This window comes from Phyllobates terribilis, unplaced genomic scaffold (assembly GCF_046119375.1).
Source record: "Phyllobates terribilis strain yellow unplaced genomic scaffold, ASM4611937v1 Scaffold_13__5_contigs__length_258822181, whole genome shotgun sequence".
Taxonomy (NCBI): domain Eukaryota; kingdom Metazoa; phylum Chordata; class Amphibia; order Anura; family Dendrobatidae; genus Phyllobates; species Phyllobates terribilis.
The window spans coordinates 186,526,167-186,547,960 of NW_027362773.1; the positions used below are offsets into that span (position 1 = coordinate 186,526,167).

At 44.9% G+C, this 21,794-nt stretch overlaps 2 protein-coding genes across 2 annotated transcripts in view; one reads left to right on the top strand and one right to left on the bottom strand.

The window, feature by feature from the left end:
• Positions 1-11,665, bottom strand: OGFOD1 (2-oxoglutarate and iron dependent oxygenase domain containing 1). The gene is made up of 13 exons (XM_073659085.1): positions 11,428-11,665; positions 9,756-9,901; positions 9,292-9,338; positions 8,819-8,919; positions 8,611-8,727; positions 6,312-6,403; positions 6,104-6,232; positions 5,916-6,029; positions 4,794-4,873; positions 4,494-4,726; positions 1,150-1,278; positions 939-997; positions 1-389 (listed from the first exon to the last, which is right to left on the bottom strand). Exons 1-13 carry the CDS (start codon positions 11,579-11,581, stop codon positions 228-230), a joined length of 1,563 nt encoding a protein of 520 aa, XP_073515186.1. The 5' UTR covers positions 11,582-11,665; the 3' UTR covers positions 1-227.
• Positions 11,656-21,794, top strand: part of NUDT21 (nudix hydrolase 21) — a 21,517-nt gene continuing 11,378 nt past the window's right edge. The window contains exons 1-5 of the mRNA XM_073659086.1: positions 11,656-11,921; positions 17,751-17,951; positions 18,374-18,437; positions 21,262-21,351; positions 21,440-21,515. Of these exons, the coding sequence (XP_073515187.1) occupies positions 11,806-11,921; positions 17,751-17,951; positions 18,374-18,437; positions 21,262-21,351; positions 21,440-21,515 (547 nt within the window). The 5' untranslated portion in view covers positions 11,656-11,805. The remainder of the gene's footprint in view (positions 11,922-17,750; positions 17,952-18,373; positions 18,438-21,261; positions 21,352-21,439; positions 21,516-21,794) is intronic.

The following is a 21,794-nucleotide window of genomic DNA, read 5'->3' on the forward strand; positions in this document are numbered from 1 at the left end:
TATCAAGAACATTTCCTTTTATAAACTCTCAATAATTCAGAAAAATCTACATGTAGCAGGGAACATCTAAACAAATCCAAACCGTGCTGCAGAATTCATTGCCATGAGGCATGGTGCAGTCGGTGAGGTCTCGCTAGCTCCACTCATCAACACCAGCAAACACACAGAGGTCGATAAATCCTCATAAAGGGACAATCAAAAAGTATAGGTCCAAAGCATATAACTCGTCATTCATAGTACGCAAAAGCAAAGTCCCAGAATCCGCTGCGGTTGGGGCAATTGGCGTCTCGCTGTAGACTCCTATGGTTGATGTGTTTTACGAATCTCATGGTTTCTCGGTCTCTGTACACGAGGGCCAGGCAATTATTCTCTGGGTAGACCGTGAGGAGCTGAGAATAGACAAGGGTTTAGTAATAAGTAGTTGGAAGCCAACGCAAAATACTTAAAGGGGTATTCCCAAAATTTGGAAGGATTGGGGTATAACTTACTCATAGCAGCGACCCTGAGTAAAGGGCTCTATAGCAGAGGTGCACTTGCTCAACTTTTACTCCATTCATTGTCTATGGGACTGTACTGATGTCCAGTAGTCCCATAGACCATGAGTGCAGCTAAGGTCACCTCTGCTCTCCCTTGGATAGGCGATAACTTTCAATTCTGGGAACGCAGAAGAGAATATGGTACCAGGTACTGTAACCCTGCTGAGTTTATGGAAAGGATCACTCACTGCAGATGTGTCTTCTAAGTGGGAGAATTTTTGCTACAGATAGTCACTAATATAGTTAACCAGGGTTCATATAGGAAAAGGAGGTAAACTGAGCTTTGCCCCCTGCCCGTGTGGTCATCTAAATTGGGGAGCATTTAAAAAAGCATTTGGCCCGTTTTGTTTCCATTCCAGAACTTATCCAAGCCTTAAATCCCCCAAATAATCTCATGGTCACCTCCTCATCTTCCTCCTTGGCAATGTAAGAAGTAAATCCTCCATACTCTGCTTCCCACTCTGAAATCGGAAAATAAAGAAAGAAGGTACAAATTATGGGCAAAACAATTTCAACAGAGTCAGAAATCTTGTAATAGCTTTTCCACCATAAAGAATAACTGAAGTGGTCATACAGCAGCAGGCATGAGGCCACAAGTATATACAATACTGACCTTCACATCCACAGAACAACAGAAGGTCTAAAGCGAACTCCTGCCGCTCCGCATCATGGTCATGTACTAGGGTATAGTGCCCATGCTCCCAGTGTCTCAATTCTCCAGTGCACGTCGGGACCTTGCCACCTTTGAAAGGTAGAAAAATAAAATGATAGATATATATATATAGAGAGAGATTTTTTTTTTTTTTATATATATATATATATATATATATATATATATATATATATATATATATATATTTTATATATATTATATATATTTTTATATATATTACACACATTTTTGATATTGCATAGTGTATTACATATTTACAATATATTGCAGTTTTGTGTTCTAAAGTTGTATTCCAATAAACATATATTATGTTCTATCTAAATATCTTGATTATTTTATCATAAAAATGATTAAATGTCTGATGTTCACATTGTACTACAATACATTTTTCACTTAAATATAAGCAATATATGTGGGAGTCTGAGTAAGGGAAATTGAGGAGTCGGAGTCGCAGGTTTGACTTACCGACTCCACAGCCCTGGTGGTTAGGGTTTTGAACTGGAGTCTCTGGGCAATGGGGAGCCAGTGAAGGGATTGACACAGGAGAGGCCAGGGAATAGCGGGGGAGGGGGGAGGCAGCAGAGTTTAGGATAGATTGGAGGGGTGCGAGAGTGTTAGAGGGGAGGCCACAGAGCAGGAGGTTGCAGTAGTCAAGGCGGGAGATGATGAGGGCATGCACTAGTGTTTTTGCAGATTCAGGGTTTAGGAATGTGCGGATCCGGGAGATATTTTTGAGTTGGAGTCGGCAGGAAGTGGAAAGGGCTTGGATATGTGGTCTGAAGGAGAGTTCAGAGTCCAGGGTTACCCCGAGGCAGCGAGCTTGAGGTGCAGGGGAGAGTGAGCAGCCATTGATATTGATAGATAGGTCAGATGGGGGAGTGGGGGGGGGTGAATGAACTCTGTTTTATCCATGTTAAGCTTTAGAAATCTGGCAGAGAAGAACGATGAAATAGAGGACAGACATTGTGGGATTTTGGTTAGTAGGGAGGAGATATCGGGTCCAGAGAGGATATAAATAGTATCACTTAATATTGAGCAGAATTAAGTATGCAAACATCCTCCTATATACCGTATGAGACCCCACAGCCTCCTATATAGACACATGCAAACATCCCATATACATATGAACAGACATCATTGCGTTTGCTGTCTGTCTCACACTAACTGGTGGAAGAAGGAGCCGGCGGACCCTCCTTCAACGTATTCACCACTGTCTGCATCCCGAGGATGTGGATAGCGGACAGACGGCGGGAGAGGGCATTGTGCTGCCTGTGGGCCACTGTTTCAGCCCTTTAGCTGTCTCAGTCTGCAGTTTTCTCAGCTCTGCTCTAAATCTTGGATAGGGGATAACTTCCAAACTTGGTGCAACCCCCTACAAACATTGGACATAAAAGATAAGTCCTGATGATCGTACGGGCACAGGACCTGTTCCTGCTTGATCGACACCATGAGCTCTGCTTTGATAGCCGAAATCCCAGCTGGCCCCCATACTGCCACTGGCTGTTTAACTCTCTAAATACCACGATCAATAGTGATCACAGCATTTAGAATGCTAGGAAATGGAGGGGCTCCCTCTCCCTTTCAGTCGGTGCCCATTAGTGATGAGCGAGTATGTTCTGTTAACCCTTTCGGCGAGTATGCTTGGGCCGAGCTCTGAGTATTTAAAGCTGCTCGGTGATAAGGTTGAATCACTCCCGTGTGCATGATTTGCAACTGTTTGACAGCTTTATTACATGTGAGGAATGTCTATTTCTTACACATTCCTCACATGTAATAAAACTGTCAAACAGTTGCAAATCATGCACACGGGAGCGATTCAACCATATCACCGAGCAGCTGTAACTACTCGGAGCTCGGCCCGAGCATACTCGGCGAAAGGGTTAACAAAACATACTCGCTTATCACTAGTGTTCTGTCAGTGTCACACCGACAGTTATAGTGCATTGCATTGCTGGGACTGAGACTGCTCTTCTGGCACTTAGGGGGCTCTGTATATGGAGTCTACAAACTATTCTAGGAAAATCTGTGTTCTGTCCCTCCCGAGGCTCGCTGTATGGCTAAGCAGTACGGCACAGCCACATTTGGGGTATTTCCATGTTCAGCAGAAATTGTTTGACAAACTTTGGTGCCATTTTTGGCAATTTCTCTGTGTGACAATGTAAAATCTGGGGCTAAAACAAAATTTTTGTGGTAAAAATGTAGTTAGTTTTTCTTCACTGACCAATGGTATAAAATTCTGTGACACACCTGTGGTGTCAATATGATCACTGCACCCCTAGATGAATTCATGGACGGGGTAATTTGTAAAATGGGGTCACGTATGTGGGTGGAGGGTGGTCTGCTGTTCTGGCACATTAGGGGGGGGGGGGGCCTCTCCCAGTGGGTCAAGAAACATGCAAACTATAGAAGTAAAATCTGCACTATAATATGGCATTCCTTCCCTTCTGAGCTTTCCACTGTGCCTGAAAAGTAGTTCCCGATTACATGTAGGGTATTGGCGCACTCAGGAGAAATTACATAAACTGTGGTCCATTTTTTTTTTTTTTAGCCCTTATAAAAATTTAAAAACTTGGCCTAAAACAAAATTTTAGCCATGAAAAAGTAATTATCCTTTCTTCACCCACCAATGGTATAACATTCTGTGAGGCACATGTGGTGTCAATATTCCAGCCAAAATTGAGCTCCTTCCCTTCCAAGCCCTGCCGTGCGCGCAGACAGTAGTTTTCCCCCACATATGTGGTATAGGCGTGCTCAGGAGAAATTGCATGGTTCACCTTCTCCTGTTACCCTTGTGAAAATGAAGAATTTGGTACTAAAGCAACATTTCTTGTGGGAAAAATTTAAAATTTGCATGCATTCCTTCCACATTGCTTTAATTCTGGTGAAGCACCTAATGGGTTAATAAACTTCTTGAATGTGGTTTTGAGCACTTTGAGGGGGTGCAGTTTATATAAATGGTGTAATTTTTCTGTATTTTCTATCATTAAAGCCCCTCAAAGTCTCTTCAAATGTTATGTGGTCCCAAAAAAAAAAAAAATAAATTGGTTTTGTAAATTGTTCAAAAAATGAAAAATTACTGATTAACTTTTAACAAAAAAAAAATAATAATAATGATGCAGATGTAAAGTAGACATGTGGGAAATTTTATTTATTATCCATTTTATGCGATACAACTCTCTGGTTTAATGGCATAAAAACTCAAATTTTGAAAATTTTGTCAAGTTTTCGATACAATGGCCTTCACCTCAGACCCAAAAACTCGGATGGCAAGTTAATACACGCACCTTCTGACTGAGCTGTAGGGTCTGCCAGCTCTGCTCCATCTCTTTGCGTTAAGGACCTTGCATGGTCTCCAGAGGAACCTTCACCTACATCAGAGTCTTCGTTGTCCGGAGCCAAGAAATGGAGTTTCAGACCAGTCAAGTTGGAGAGGAACAGGAAAAAAGCCTCAGATCGCAGAAGGTCCATACAGGCGGATACCGCATCTGGTAATTCTCCTTTTGCCTTCTTATAACATCTAGATGACAGAAATAATGTAAGCGGAGAAAAAGAAAAGAAAACAGAATCCAATAATTCACAGTCACCTTCGGTTGGGAGGGCCGAGCAGCTCCCAATCTAGGTGGTGGGTCTCCAAAGCTGCACACACAGCGCTGAACTTCTCCTCCTAAAAACCAGACAAGAATAAGTTTTACCTCAATTCCTTTATTTTTTGACCTTTAATGGATATGCAGATCGTTCAACCCTCAAGTTTTTTTTCTTAAACTGCAGCCGGTGAGGGGGGAGTGGGGGGGGGGGGGGGACTGGAATTTTCTGATACCGGAAAACACTATTAAACCAGGAGGAGGTACCAGAGAAAGAGTAGGAACCATGCACCAAGCATTCAACAAGTCAACCATTTTTGCACAATCAACTTTGGGGTGGCGGACTCATTACGGACAGTGTAGGCAATGCTCCACAGATAAAAATATACAAATTAGCAAGCTCACAAAAGGCAAGAAAACGCTTGCTAGTTCAACCTAGAGTAGGCTAGCATTAGGAATACATCTTAAAGGTGGACACCAGGGTAGAGTAACCGCCAGTACTAGGCAATGGTCAACCTGGATCTCCTAAGAAATGTCACCATGTTTCATGGAATTTGCCTTCTGCAAACATGGCGTCAGGTTCTCCATATCGAAGGCTTTAAAAAAAAGATTGAGGGATAATCTTTTTTCACCCAAGCTGCCATCATCAGGTGATCGAGTAGTGATGAAGAAGAAACAGCTCCAGACCAAGGTCCAATGCAAGAAATGTAGCCCTGTGTATCACCTACTGAATGCTCCTTCAAAAGGGAGAGAGAATTTTGCATGCTCAGGTATGAAGGAAGGTCCCCTGCTCACAGTCACATCTCCATCATACAAGATCTGTGCCAATACAGTATCACTTTTTCACCTGCCTCTGGAAGTCTTGAGCACCAGTCTTCCCTGGTCTGGAAATGTCTCTAGTCCTTAATTGGCTTCCCCTTGCAATTGGTACATTGGAAAGGATTGGTCTGATGGCGATTGTGAAAGAAGAACAATTCTTGATAAGGTGTGACAAATCAGGCCTGAAGTATAGAAATCTTCTCAAAGCTGCCTATATCACCATCACATGGGGCCTCAGGTATGAAATATATTAAGACATCGAACTATTTCCAATATAATCGACAGATACACAGCAGTCAGGCAAACCTTAAGAAATTCTTTCAAAGAAATTTCCGATGAATCTTCAAATTCCTCTTGAATCTGTGATTGATACTCGAATGACAGGTACGCAGGATTTATCCACTCATACAGGATTTCATGCTGTGAAGGAGAGGAAAAAGTTTTTTTTGTGTAAAGTTTTCTAAATGGGCTCCAGAGCTATCATCCATTATTACATCACATGGGATGTGGGGGGTTCGGATGGGTGCAGTATCCAGATACCGTGGGGGGCGCGCCAAAGATGAGCCGTGAAACCATCCACTGACTGAAAGACGACATTTGTCCTCAGATAACACTTCAGAAACCTGAAAAATAAAAATAAATAGGCTGCAGACCAAGAAACTATGAAGGAAAGGGTGGTGTGGAGGAAATTAGATTTCCTACCTGATGGAAAGAGACCGGAGAGACCTCGAAGAAAACCAACGTGTTACAAGACGGAACTAGAGACTTTACAATAGATCCGGGTTGTCTCCTGTCTGGGAAAGAATGAGACGGGTGGGCAGAGTATATATCAGTCAGCCATGATGGACTCATCAGTACTCTGTATAATAACGGCACTCATCAAAATACTCTAATATAAAGGTGAAATTCCTGTAGAGAACTAAAGTTAGGTGAGCAGGAATAGCCGGGTGAAAGCGGCATGGAATGGGGGTCTGTAGGGAACAGGAGGATTTGGAAGCGTTTTTTTTTTTTTTTTTTTTTGCACATGTCAATTACAAGGACCTTCTTGGGTCTGGTGTCCTTTGGGAATTTTCCTCCTACTGGTCTTTGGAAGGCGGGAGGGCTTTTGTTTACCATTTGCAACTTGGCTCAATATTCTGGGGAAGTTAAACCTATGGAATTCTGCATCTATTGTCCAGCCAAACCCCAGGGAAGCTGTAAGGTTTAGTGAAGAATGGAGCATGAAAGGATTACTCACAAAACCTGGTGTTGGGAATACTGTGGACGCCTGTACTGCCCCTATAGTGGACTCATTGCCAAAGGGCAGCCTGTCTATCTGGATTTGATCCATATATTTACTTGTTCTCTTGTTTGACCAATTGATGTGGTGGTGTATATATATGAGGTATTTGGGATCTATACTTTATACCCCTGAGGAAGCCAGGACCTAATGGCGTAACGCGTAGGGTTACGCATCGACGACATCCCCTGTATTCCAGTGTGAACCCACATGGTTAGTATCATACTTTTTGATTGATTCATGTAGCCTCTCTGTTAGATTTTTTTCTGATAGATATGCACTTCTTTTTGGGAGGGTATATTCTTCCCTGAGGTTAGAATTCATTATTATAGTGACATTTCTATTCATTATTTAGAGGGCTCATCATAGTAATCTGTTCGCATTGAATCTTATATTATACTATACCTACGTCATACAGATCATCCAAACGGCTTATTATAGCAGTTTGTTTGTACTACCAGGATCATTGGATCTCACATTATATTTGTGCCATATATTCTATGATGTATATATCTGTATGCACATTATATTGGATTCACATGTTAGAACTTTCTAGAGGGTTATTTTTGTCCATGTGTTTTTTCTGGTCTTATGTTTTTTAATTGTACTTTTTAACTAAGTGGTGCTGTATGTCTTTTCTATAATAACATTTCTACAATGTTTTCAATACACTGCCTCTATATTTGATTATTTACTATGCTTGGTGACTGCTCTACCCTTTGCTTTTTCTCTCTCATTTATTTCTCAGGGACTTTGGCACAGGTGTATGTCTTATCATAAGGTGGTGCTGGGTCTTATATATTTTTCATGTTTAGTGAAGAACCCTCATCATTATGTGTGGACTTTAGGGCATGATGGGTTGGGGAAGGTTAAAGCCCAACTTACTAGCCCTGACCTGGCTGCCACAGATAATGGGAGTCAAAAACCCTGAAGGAAAGTCACAGATGGAAGAGTCATAGCATGAAACAAGATAGCAAAAAGAACTTCGGCACTCCATACATGAAAATATAAGAAATATTGTATCTAGACTAATGTCATTTTGAAAAATGAAGGTTTTTTGCGCATAATTTGGCCAATTTATGTGTGCCCATCAACCACGACAAGGTCACCTTCGTATGATGGGAAACTACGCTACGCTACCACTGGATATGCCACTCTTGGGCTGTAAGCCTGTATGGACAATATGGACACGTACCTGCTGCAATGCTCCAGGAGCGGGATCCCAAAAATGATTAATAATGCTCCTGGAGCATTGCAGCAGGTACGTGTTCACACTATTAGAAGTTTGACAGCCTTTTTTCTGACCATGTGTCCCTCCCATTCGGTCACAGGTGGTTTTAACTAGCTCTACCAGCCCATACATTGTAGGTTAAAAGCCCAAGCAGAGACATATTGTCCATACAGGCTTACAGCCCGAGAGTGGCATATCCAGTGGTAGCGTAGCGTAGTTTCCCATCATACGAAGGTGACCTTGTCGTGGTTGATGGGCACACATAAATTGGCCAAATTATGCGCAAAAAACCTTCATTTTTCAAAATGACATTAGTCTAGATACAATATTTCTTATATTTTCATGTATGGAGTGCCGAAGTTCTTTTTGCTATTGAGATTACTCTTTTCTTCAGAGCACCCGAATAGACCAGTGAGCGACCCCTCTCTTTTTTCTATATAGCATGAAACAAGAACCTTAATTACAAGACAATATGGGAAGGGGAGATGTACCGTCAGTGCTGTACAGGTCCAGAGTCCCCCCGTCTGCCTCAGACCATTCAGGAGTCAGATAGAGGATAAAAGCAAATCTCCTCCCTTCCAGTTCATCATCATGGCACAGAAGAGTGTCTGAAACACATGATTTATACGGGAAGGTTTATATAAAAGAAAAAAAAAAATGGGTAACACTTCCTGGCATGATGATGTGGCCACCATTTACCTGTGTAGTTGTACTGTGCACATGATATGTCTACAGTGGTCTCCAGCTTCACTCCTGTCACTTCTGATAGCCATTGCCGAAAATCTACAAACAGGACGTCCCTGAAACACAATTATAGCAAAGCAAGTTACATCAGTGGGAAGAAATGAGCACAAAGAGCAACAAGGATACATTAATCAATGGGGAACCCCGACTATAGACTTCTATGGCATCATCCAGAAATAAATACTGGGAATACCAAGTGCCAAACCCAGAGGGGTCCAAAAATTCCCAATCCAAGGTGGCCATCAAACAGAGCACACAGGAGGAGATAAAGTGGAGGGACCACTGCAGGCCACCACGGGTCTGGAATGAGTGTTGTAGATACGTTTGTAGTCAGAATGTCCCTTTGATTTTGTAAAGAAAAGTAGTTGTCAGTAACAAAGAATTCCAATATATTAAATTAAAATTTAAGCGGGTTTCACTTGTCTCACCGCAGTGCACTGATGTGCGGCTCCTTTCTGCTCTTCAGATCCTCAGACTGTAAAACGAGATTAATTTAGGAACAAGAGTCAATAACAGCAAGTTAAAAAGGATTCATTTATAAAGACTATACCTTTGTGTTAGGGTATTCCCATACAGTCATAAAAGGGGTTTATGTATTAATCAAAGGAACAAAGGGAGGCTGTCTTTTCATTACTGTTGGGACTATGAATAGCTGTGTTTGAATGAGACCACCACAGAGCCCATCAGCTATCTTAGTGGCCAAAATTGCACTCTTTAATTCACTATTACTGTAAGTGAGTCCGCATGAAGAATTACAATCGCTATCAAACTATTCAAAAAAATATTGCAATATTCAGTTTGGCCATGTGATGGCAGTATTCCATGATGAATAGGAAATACAATTACTAGGGTGGGAAAAAAAAAAGGAACTTGCTCTACACACTGATGGTACCTGTTGGAATTTATATAGATCGTTGGATTTTTCATGGAACCTCAAATCCAGTAATTCTTCCTTTAACCCATCAAGAAATTTGGAGTTTTCAATGAAGGAATGGATGATGCAATGCTGGAAGGGTACAGAGTCCAAGACAACCGAGCCTAAAATAAATCAATTCTAAATCAATGTAGAATGCTGTACAAGCTCTTTTGGAGAAGAACCAAGGAATGGGCAACGCCGTGGACCGTAGATGCAGTGACCGACCGAGGAAACTTAGTGCAGCAGATGAAAGACACATCATGGATCAAAATCGGAAGATGCCCAGCAGTACCATCAACTCAGAACTGGTAGTAATCAGCGGGACCCAGCTACCCCCATTTACTGTGTGTAGTATCCATCTATCATATAGAGGGCTTATGTTGCTGGGATGACTTTAGTCTATACAGGCCCACTAAGTAGATGAGGCCAGGGATAATCCCCATAGCCTTGGGGAGAATAGGAAAAAGCAGATCAGTGAGGGCTTGTTTGTTTTTATGCCAAACATCATTTTTTCCATTGGTATCATTTTGGAGTACGGTGGCGCAGTGGTTAGCACTGCAGCCTTGCAGCTCTGGGGTCCTGGATTCAAATCCCACCAAGGACAACATCTGCAAGGAGTTTGTATGGGTTTCTTTCGGGTTCTCCGGTTTCCTCCCACACTCCAAAGACATACTGATAGGGAATGTAGATTGTGAGCCCCAATGGGGACAGTAATGATAATGTCTGTAAAGCGCTGTGGAATTAATGGTGCTATATATGCAAAGCATAATAATAATAATAATAATAAATAATAATAGATATGATTCCTTTGATCACTTTTCATTGTTTTTTTTCTTAATTTATCATGCAGAATAAATTATTGGACTGTGTCGTAGTTCACAGCATTTTCTAATTATATATACATACATACACACCACAGATTTTTTATTTTTATCTTTTTTGCAATATTGGTGCCACACATAGGATTGAATGCAATCCTTTAATCACTTACATGGTCTACTGTCTGGCAGTGAATTAGACCCCGCATGTAGCAGAGCCCAATAGGCTTCAGTATACGGCAGACACAGCTTTGTTCACACAGTTTGGTTTTTTTTTTCACTTGGATTTTGAGTAAAGATCCAAAATTCACATTAAAAAAACAAAACAAAAAAACACACACAATGTGAACATGCCCTTAGGCATCTGGAAGCCAAGGCAACCTGACAGCATGCTGCAATCCCACTGGGTGACAGGGGACCCCCTTTTCTGTGTAACCGGTTACCATTGCATACTTATTATTATTATTATTATTATTATGTATACTGGGCCCTTTTCACATGTAAATGGAATAAAAGGCGCTATAATAATAATTGCACGGTATTTATATAGGTAAACAGCCGGGATCAGAGTCCAATAATCACTGCAAATGCTAAAACTGCAGCCATTACTGAGTGTTATGGCAGGGGGTCGTGCAATGTGCCTGGAGGGGTTATACACAGGGCATGGGGGACTGAGCGTCAGCGCTCAGGACAAGCTGCGCACACCGGTCTGTGGTGGTCAGGGATCCTGCACATGCTATCCGCCATGGAGCCATAGCTAAAGGCCAGTGTCACCATGAAGCTGGGACTGTCGCTGGGGCTGACGGCAGCACACACGTGTTGTCACTCACCACAGCGGGCAGCCTCCCTCTTCTCCCAGCCTCTCCGGGCCTCCTCCCGTCCAGTCTGTTCCCCCAGAGCAGCTGACAGCTCTGCCCGCACCTCCAGCCTGCCCTTCTTACTCCCCCCACCCTTCTCGCCTATCGGCCGCCGCTTTCCGCTCATTTCTACAGCAAAAAGAACTGCAGCTTTAATTCTCTACACCAGAACTACAATTCCCATGATTCCCCCACAAAGTGTCGCGGTGCTATGACAACTTCCGGTCTCAACCGGAAGTGGCGCTCTTACGTTCAGCGCTCCCGTTGTACTGCTGCTTAGCGGCCGGTGATCTGTTTGAGGGCGATCAGGTAGATTCGGGGCTGATACCGGGGCAGAGCGGCGGCAGCAGGATGTCCGTCATTCCTCCCAATCGCTCTCAGACCGGGTGGCCCAGAGGAGTCAATCAATTTGGAAACAAGTACCTGTCGCAGACCAAGCCCCTGACCCTGGAGCGGGCTATAAACCTGTGAGTGAGGCTACTGACACCTTCTGTGTACTGACTGTGTGTCCATGTAGCAGAGCTGTGTGTGCCCATCTGCTGATGGGGCAGAGCTATGTATGCGCATGTGTTGATGTAGCAGAGCTGTGTGTGTGTGTGTGTGCGCGCTCTCTCCCGGATGTAGCAGAGCTGTGTGTGTGTGCTCTCTCCCGGATGTAGCAGAGCTGTGTGTGTGTGCTCTCTCCCGGATGTAGCAGAGCTGTGTGTGTGCGCGCTCTCTCCCCGATGTAGCAGAGCTGTGTGTGTGTGTGTGCTCTCTCCCCGATGTAGCAGAGCTGTGTGTGTGTGCTCTCTCCCCGATGTAGCAGAGCTGTGTGTGTGTGTGCTCTCTCCCCGATGTAGCAGAGCTGTGTGTGTGTGCTCTCTCCCCGATGTAGCAGAGCTGTGTGTGTGTGCTCTCTCCCCGATGTAGCAGAGCTGTGTGTGTGTGCTCTCTCCCCGATGTAGCAGAGTGTGTGTGTGTGTGCTCTCTCCCCGATGTAGCAGAGCTGTGTGTGTGTGTGCTCTCTCCCCGATGTAGCAGAGCTGTGTGTGTGTGCTCTCTCCCCGATGTAGCAGAGCTGTGTGTGTGTGTGCTCTCTCCCCGATGTAGCAGAGCTGTGTGTGTGTGTGCTCTCTCCCCGATGTAGCAGAGCTGTGTGTGTGTGTGCTCTCTCCCCGATGTAGCAGAGCTGTGTGTGTGTGTGCTCTCTCCCCGATGTAGCAGAGCTGTGTGTGTGTGTGCTCTCTCCCCGATGTAGCAGAGCTGTGTGTGTGTGTGTGTGTGTGCTCCCCAATGTAGCAGAGCTGTGTGTGTGTGCTCTCTCCCGGATGTAGCAGAGCTGTGTGTGTGTGCGCGCTCTCTCCCCGATGTAGCAGAGCTGTGTGTGTGTGTGTGCTCTCTCCCCGATGTAGCAGAGCTGTGTGTGTGTGTGCTCTCTCCCCGATGTAGCAGAGCTGTGTGTGTGTGTGCTCTCTCCCCGATGTAGCAGAGCTGTGTGTGTGTGTGCTCTCTCCCCGATGTAGCAGAGCTGTGTGTGTGTGTGTGCTCCCCAATGTAGCAGAGCTGTGTGTGTGTGTGCTCTCTCCCGGATGTAGCAGAGCTGTGTGTGTGTGCTCTCTCCCGGATGTAGCAGAGCTGTGTGTGTGTGCGCGCTCTCTCCCCGATGTAGCAGAGCTGTGTGTGTGTGCTCTCTCCCCGATGTAGCAGAGCTGTGTGTGTGTGTGTGTGCTCTCTCCCCGATGTAGCAGAGCTGTGTGTGTGTGTGTGCTCTCTCCCCGATGTAGCAGAGCTGTGTGTGTGTGTGCTCTCTCCCCGATGTAGCAGAGCTGTGTGTGTGTGCTCTCTCCCCGATGTAGCAGAGCTGTGTGTGTGTGCGCTCGCCCAGATGTAGCAGAGCTGTGTACAGTACAGACCAAAAGTTTGGACACACCTTCTCATTTAAAGATTTTTCTGTATTTTCATGATTATGAAAATTGTACATTCACACTGAAGGCATCAAAACTATGAATTAACACATGTGGAATTATATACTTAACAAAAAAGTGTGAAACAACTGAAAATATGTCTTATATTCTAGGTTCTTCAAAGTAGCCACCTTTTGCTTTGATGACTGCTTTGCACACTCTTGGCATTCTCTTGATGAGCTTCAAGAGGTAGTCACCGGAAATGGTCTTCCAACAATCTTGAAGGAGTTCCCAGAGATGCTTAGCACTTGTTGGCCCTTTTGCCTTCACTCTGCGGTCCAGCTCACCCCAAACCATCTCGATTGGGTTCAGGTCTGGTGACTGTGGAGGCCAGGACATCTGGCGTAGCACCCCATCACTCTCCTTCTTGGTCAAATAGCCCTTACACAACCTGGAGGTGTGTTTGGGGTCATTGTCCTGTTGAAAAATAAATGATGGTCCAACTAAATGTAAACCGGATGGAATAGCATGCCGCTGCAAGATGCTGTGGTAGCCATGCTGGTTCAGTATGCCTTCAGTTTTGAATAAATGCCCAACAGAGTCACCAGCAAAGCACCCCCACACCATCACACCTCCTCCTCGATGCTTCACGGTGGGAACCAGGCATGTAGAGTCCATCTGTTCACCTTTTCTGCATCGCACAAAGACACGGTGGTTGGAACCAAAGATCTCAAATTTGGACTCATCAGACCAAAGCACAGATTTCCACTGGTCTAATGTCCATTCCTTGTGTTCTTTAGCCCAAACAAGTCTCTTCTGCTTGTTGCCTGTCCTTAGCAGTGGTTTCCTAGCAGCTATTTTACCATGAAGGCCTGCTGCACAAAGTCTCCTCTTAACAGTTGTTGAAGAGATGTGTCTGCTGCTAGAACTCTGCGTGGCATTGACCTGGTCTCTAATCTGAGCTGCTGTTAACCTGCGATTTCTGAGGCTGGTTACTCGGATAAACTTATCCTCAGAAGCAGAGGTGACTCTAGGTCTTCCTTTCCTGGGGCGGTCCTCATGTGAGCCAGTTTCTTTGTAGCGCTTGATGGTTTTTGCAACTGCCCTTGGGGACACTTTCAAAGTTTTCCCAATTTTTCGCACTGACTGACCTTCATTTCTTAAAGTAATGATGGCCACTCGTTTTTCTTTGCTTAGCTGCTTTTTTCTTGCCATAATACAAATTCTAACAGTCTATTTAGTAGGACTATCAGCTGTGTATCCACCAGACTTCTGCACAACACAACTGATGATCCGAACCCCATTTATAAGGCAAGAAATCCCACTTATTAAACCTGACAGGGCACACCTGTGAAGTGAAGACCATTTCCGGTGACTACCTCTTGAAGCTCATCAAGAGAATGCCAAGAGTGTGCAAAGCAGTCATCAAAGCAAAAGGTGGCTACTTTGAAGAACCTAGAATATAAGACATATTTTCAGTTGTTTCACACTTTTTTGTTAAGTATATAATTCCACATGTGTTAATTCATAGTTTTGATGCCTTCAGTGTGAATGTACAATTTTCATAGTCATGAAAATACAGAAAAATCTTTAAATGAGAAGGTGTGTCCAAACTTGGTCTGTGCTGTATGTGTGCGATCGCCCCGATGTAGCAGCGCTGTGTATGTGTGCGATCGCCCCGATGTAGCAGCGCTGTGTATGTGTGCGCTCGCCCCGATGTAGCAGCGCTGTGTATGTGTGCGCTCGCCCCGATGTAGCATAGCTGTGTGTGTGCGCGCGCGCTCTCCCCGATGTAGCAGAGCTGTGTGTGCGCGCTCGCCCCGATGTAGCAGCGCTGTGTGTGCGCGCTCGCCCCGATGTAGCAGCGCTGTGTGTGCGCGCTCGCCCCGATGTAGCATCGCTGTGTGTGCGCGCTCGCCCCGATGTAGCAGCGCTGTGTGTGCGCGCTCGCCCCGATGTAGCAGCGCTGTGTGTGCGCGCTCGCCCCGATGTAGCAGCGCTGTGTGTGCGCGCTCGCCCCGATGTAGCAGCGCTGTGTGTGCGCGCTCGCCCCGATGTAGCAGAGCTGTGTGTGCGCGCTCGCCCCGATGTAGCAGAGCTGTGTGTGCGCGCTCGCCCCGATGTAGCAGAGCTGTGTGTGCGCGCTCGCCCCGATGTAGCAGAGCTGTGTGTGCGCGCTCGTCCCGATGTAGCAGAGCTGTGTGCGCGCGCTCGTCCCGATGTAGCAGAGCTGTGTGTGCGCGCTCGCCCCGATGTAGCAGAGCTGTGTGTGTGCGCACGCTCGCCCCAATGTAGCAGAGCTGTGTGTGTTCGCGCGCTCGCCCCAATGTAGCAGTGCTGTGTGTGCGAACGCGCGCTCACCCCAATGTAGCAGTGCTGTGTGTGCGCACGCGCGTTCACCCCAATGTAGCAGAGCTGTGTGTGTGTGCGCGTGCGCGCGCACCCCGATGTAGCAGAGCTGTGTGTGTGTGTGTCCGCGCTCATCCCAATGTAGCAGAGCTGTGTGTGCGCGCGCCCCGATGTAGCAGAGCTGTGTGTGCGCGCGCCCCGATGTAGCAGAGCTGTGTGTGTGCGCGCTCATTCCACTGTAGCAGAGCTGTGTGCGCGCGCGTGTGCTCCGATGTAGCAGAGCTGTGTGTGTGTGTGTGTGTGTGTGCGCGCGCTCGCCCCAATGTAGCAGAGCTGTGTGTGCGCGCGCTCGCCCCGATGTAGCAGAGCTGTGTGTGCGCGCGCTCGCCCCGATGTAGCAGAGCTGTGTGTGTGCGCTCGTCCTGATGGGGCAGAGTCGTGTGTGATTTTCCTGCGTCTCCTATGAATTGCTGCCTGCTCTTCATCGTTTACCAGCACTAGGGGGCGCATCTCTTTACCAGCAGTTGCACTTAATATTACAGCTCAGTCCCATACACTTGATTGGGACTGAGGCACAGTACCAGAGATAAAATGTACCGCGCTGTGCTCTATGGCGCCAACGTGGTGCTCATCAGTCCCTTCAGTCAACTGATGGGCTGGATACCTGGTGTCTGACCCCGACTGTTATGATACTGATGGCCCATCCCATGAATAGGTCATCAATATAAAAGTCCTGGAAAACCCCATTCAGTTGTGTGTTTATTTCCTGTCTGTCGCTCATCATCATCATATTGTGTAAAAGCTGTTGACCGTTTTGGGGTCGACGTCATGCTACATATTTGATACCAGTAGACGCCCGGTCAGTGCCTCCCACCTCCTCCGCTCCAGCCTCTCTAGTGGTGAAGGCATAACTCCCATCATATCATGGCGGCTGGAGGTGACGAGGATGCACAGACACTGTACACAAGACTCTACTGCACTTCACTTCTGAGTTGTAGTCCAGAGCTGCATTCACAATTCTGCTGAATGTTGTAACATCTGATCCATTAAACCTTACCTTTGATGACAGTGGGCCTTCTTACATCAGATTACTGGGCAGTGCCCGGTATGGGGGCTACACTTCTTGGCATGCAAATCACAAGAGTAAGAACTCTGCAATGTAAATTTTGGCTTAAATTAGTGAGTTCAGCTCTGGAGTATAATATCAGCTGTCATTTACAAAAGAGCTTTTACTGGATTTTTTTCTATTTAATCTGAGTAACCCCTCCAATTGAGGCTGCTCCACTGAATCTGGAACAGTTTTTCTTCTATGCCCCTCAGTTTCAAACTTATGCCCCCCCAGTAATAAAGGTGCATACTTTCACTTCAGCCAACTGGGCGTGTTTTACAGAACTTCTGTGTGTTTGCCTTTTCTCCTCTTACGCCAGCCAATCAAAACATGGCTGTGCCCACAGAGAAGTTGGGTTGTAGCGAAAATGTACACTTTTTTTAACCAATGGGGTATAACTTTGAAAAGGAAGGAGATAGAAGAAAAACTGTTCCAGTGGATGAGGCACTCTGCTTAAATAAAAAAAAAATGTAGTGAAAGGTGCTCTTTAAAAGGAATCTGCAAGTTTTTGCCACCTAATCTATAGAGGCAGAGATCCTGATTCCAGTGATGTGTCACTTACTGGGCTGCTTACTATGGTTTTCAAATCAGTGTTTTTTCAGCAGGAGATTAGCACTACAGGAGTAGGTGTCCTGTGTCTCCTGGTCCAACCACACTCCCTCCACTGATTGGCAGCTTTCTGCCTATGCACAGTGTTCACAGATGCCAATCGGTGATGTGGGCGGGGTTATACAGAGCTCAGCATTCACAGAAAAGCAGCAGATAAAACAGGGATTGTATCTAAACTGCATTGAGCAGCCTGGTAAGTGACTGGAATCAAGGTCTCTGCCTCTATATCACGCAGCTCTCAAAATCCTGGCAACAGATTCATCTTGAGAGCAGTAAAAGATGAGTAATATAATAAGAAGTGTGCTGTCACTTGCTAACACTTTACGTCTGCTCTGTATCTCCAGGTATCCTCTGACTAACTACACCTTTGGCACCAAGGAGCCGCTGTATGAGAAGGACAGCTCGGTGGCTGCGCGCTTCCAGCGAATGCGAGAAGAGTTTGACAAGATTGGCATGAGGCGCACGGTGGAGGGCGTCCTGATCGTCCACGAGCACAGATTACCCCACGTGCTGTTACTGCAGCTGGGAACCACGTTTTTCAAGCTGTAAGTTCCCCCGTTAGAACTTTTCTGACTATCTGGGGGGCGGGGGGGGGGATTTACGCTTTCACTTCACACCACTGTACACAAGTGACAAGTCTCGTATATGTCCCCTACGGACTAAATACATTAATCACCTATCCACTGGGGGTCTGACAATCCTGCAAATGGCGGTCCCAATCTCTGTTTTGCAGCTGTATGATCTCTTCTCCATTCACTTCAGTGGGGCTGATACAGCGGCTGCGTCCATCATTGCGGTAGATGCAGAGGAGAAATATCTGTCGGCCGCGGTCAGTGGGGAGGTGGTCCCTTATGTGCAGCCCCCTCTATTGATATTTTTATGGAGTTCTGAAAATTGTCACACAAGTGTATAACACCATAAAGGTCTGATAGGAGACAACCCTTTTACCTTGACTGTTTCTTTCCAGGCCTGGGGGAGAACTCAACCCTGGAGAAGACGAAGTAGAAGGGTTAAAGCGCTTGATGACTGAGGTATGGATTCAATTAGATGGGGAAGATAAGAGATTCTGGTTTTATTTAGGTGTCACGTGTGTTCACGATCCGTGATCATCTCAGAGGTCAGCTCCTGAGTTTGGAGTTTGGGCTATTCAATGGAACTGTCACACCTTTTGTTTTGTCAGGTGCCATAATATAAATCTGTATTTTATATTTTAATAATGTGTATCACATATCATTATTTTTATGTCTGGCTCTGATCACTGCTTTTTAAAGAGAATTTGACACCAAGTTTTCACTACCAAATCTGAGAGCAGCATTATGCAGGGCCAGAGACCCTGATTCCAGCAATGTGTCACTTACTGGACTGCTTGATGCAGTTTTGATCCTGAGCTCTGTATAATCTCCCCCCACCGTCCACACCACTGTGCATAGGCAGAAAGCTGCCAATCAGTGTTGGCGGTGGGGGTTATACACAGCTCATGAATATGGAGGACTACATGGCAGCAGGTTTATTAACCCTCTAGTGGTAATCAAGAGTGATTTTATCAAAACTACAGCAGCAGCCCAGTAAGAGACACATCGCTGGAATCAGGTTCTCTGTCTCTACATTATTTTCTCATAGAAAACACAGGAGTGCTCTGCCAAATGATTGCTCCTATGTGTGGGAGAGTCAGCTGAATGATCTGCTGGTATGGTTCAGCCGGCCTTAGTCTATGCTTCATAGGAGGTATAGAGTACAAGTGATCAAACAATTCAAGGCTTGTAAGTGGATATTGAAAAAAATAAATGATGAATCCAGAAATAAATGAAATAAAAAAAAAAAAAGATACATTCAGTATTGGCGTAAAAGTCCCATATATTGAAATCTAAAATTGTTTAACATGGTAGATAAATACTGTAAAAAGAAAATTCAACCGCCCAAATTGTCATTTTCTGATGACCGCACCTCCCTCAAAAATAGAAACTCAATCCAAAACTGTCTTGTAAATCCCAAAATGATAACAATAATAACTGCAACTCAGCACCAGATAAGAAGTCCTCTCACAGCTCCTCTCAACGGGAAAAGAAAGCGGGGCTTGGAAAACAGCGACACAAACCGCGCAAAACGAGCCCCAAAAAATGGTGATATTGAGGGTTTTTTCCCCCACCATTTCAGAATCAAAAATGAGGAAAGGGTGCAGCAGTAAGTAAAGTGCCGTTATCCCTCGCTCTAGTGATCAGTGGGGCCCGATCACTCAGGACTTCTTTTTCTATGACATGTCAGACATGGCCGAAAGTGTTGGCACCCTTAAAATTGTCCCAGAAGATAATTACACATGTTTTGTTATACATGTGTTTATCTCCTTTGTGTGTATTGGAACAACACAAAAAAAAAAAAAAAAAAAGGCAAATTGGACATAATTTCACACACAACCCCAAAAATGGGCCGGACAAAATTGTTGTCACCCTCAACTTAATATTTGGTTGCACACCCTCTGGAATAAATAACTGCAATCAGTCGCTTCTTATAACCATCAGCTTCTTACACCTCTCAGCAGGAATCTTGGACTCTTCTTACAATCTGCTCCAGGTCTCTCATATGTGAAGGCGTCTTCTCCCAGCAGCAATTTTAAGATCTCTCTACAGGTGATCAATGAGGTTTAGATCTGGACTCATTGCTGCCACTTCAGAACTCTCCAGTGCTTTGTTTCCATCCATTTCTGGGGGCTTCTTGATGTATGTTTGGGGTCATTGTCCTGCTGGAAGACCCATGACCTAGAACACAAACCCAGCTTCCTGAATCTGGGCACTACATTGCCACCCAAAATCCTTTGGGAATCTTCAGATTTCATGACGCTTTGCACACAGTCACGGCACCCAGTGCCAGATACAGCAAAACAACCCCAAAACGTCTTTGAACCTCCACCATATTAGACTGTAGGTAGTGTTCTTTTCTTTGTAGGCCTCATTCTGTCTTCTGTAAACAGTAGAATGATGTGCTTTACCAAAAAGCTCTATGTTGGTCTCATCTGTCCAAAAGACACTTTCCCAGAAGGATTTTGTCTTGCGTACATTTTGGCAAACTGTAGTCTAGCTTTTTTATGTCTGTGGCAGCAGCGGGGTCCTCTTGAGTCTTCTGCTGTAGCGTTTCATCTCATTCAAATGTGGATGGATAGTTAGTGCTGACAATGATGCACCCTGAGCCTCCAGGACAGCTTGAATTTCTTTGGAATTTGATTGGGGCTCCTTATCCACCATCTGGACTATCCTGCGTTGCAACCTTTCATCTATTTTTCTTTGCTGTCCACGTCCAGGGAGATTAGCTACAGTGCCATGGGTTGTAAACTTCTTGATTATGTTGTGGACAAAGGAGCATCAAGATCTCTGGAGATGGACTTGTAACCTTGAGCTTATTCATATTTTTCAACAATTTTGGTTCTCAAGTCCTCAGACAGTTCTCTTCTCCTCTTACTGTTCTCCATGCTTAGTGTGGCAAACACAGACACACAATGCAAAGATTGAGTCAACTTCTCCCCTTTTTATCTGGTTTCAGTTGTGATTTTCATATTGTTACTTGCCACAGGTGAGTTTGAACGAGCATCACACTCTTGAATTCAAAGTTGTTTACTAGAATTTTGGAAAGGTGCCAACAATTTTGTCCTGCAGTTTTGGAGTCTTGTGTGAAATTATATCCAACTTGCTTTTTTTGTGTTGTACCAATAAACACAAAGGAAATAAACGTGTATAACAAAACATGTGTAATTACAATAACTTTCTAAATAGAAATACTTCATTTTCTGAAGCAATTTCAAGGGTGCCAAGAAATAGATATCTATCTATATAAGGTGATTGAATGCAGACATGATTTGCTTTGCAGATCCTAGGCCGGCAGGACGGGGTGCAGCAGGACTGGGTCATTGATGACTGCATTGGGAACTGGTGGAGGCCAAATTTCGAACCACCACAGGTTTGTCTTAAAACACTAAAATTAAAGAATGCAGCCTGACTAAATGTGACATTGTGACTACGGGCTTCTCAAATCTGCTGTCTTACAGTATCCATATATTCCTGCACATATCACAAAGCCAAAAGAACACAAGAAGCTGTTCCTGGTACAACTTCAGGAGAAAGGTAAGTTCCGAGTCCATGGGGATAGGTTGTATAAGAGTCCGTTCATTATCACACCTTTCCTTCCGAGGTTTGGACATCATCGCCACGTTATTATTCCGGTCTCTTTTGAGTGCAGTTCACAGGGTAGCACTTACCTTTTTTTTGGTCTCCTGTTATCTTAAGCTAGTTGATTGATTGCTAACGAGTTAAATCTGTGTAGATCTAAGCAGATACGTCCCTATATATTGAGACATAGTCTAGGGGCAGCATTTATGCGGGGGCATTTATGCATACTTTATC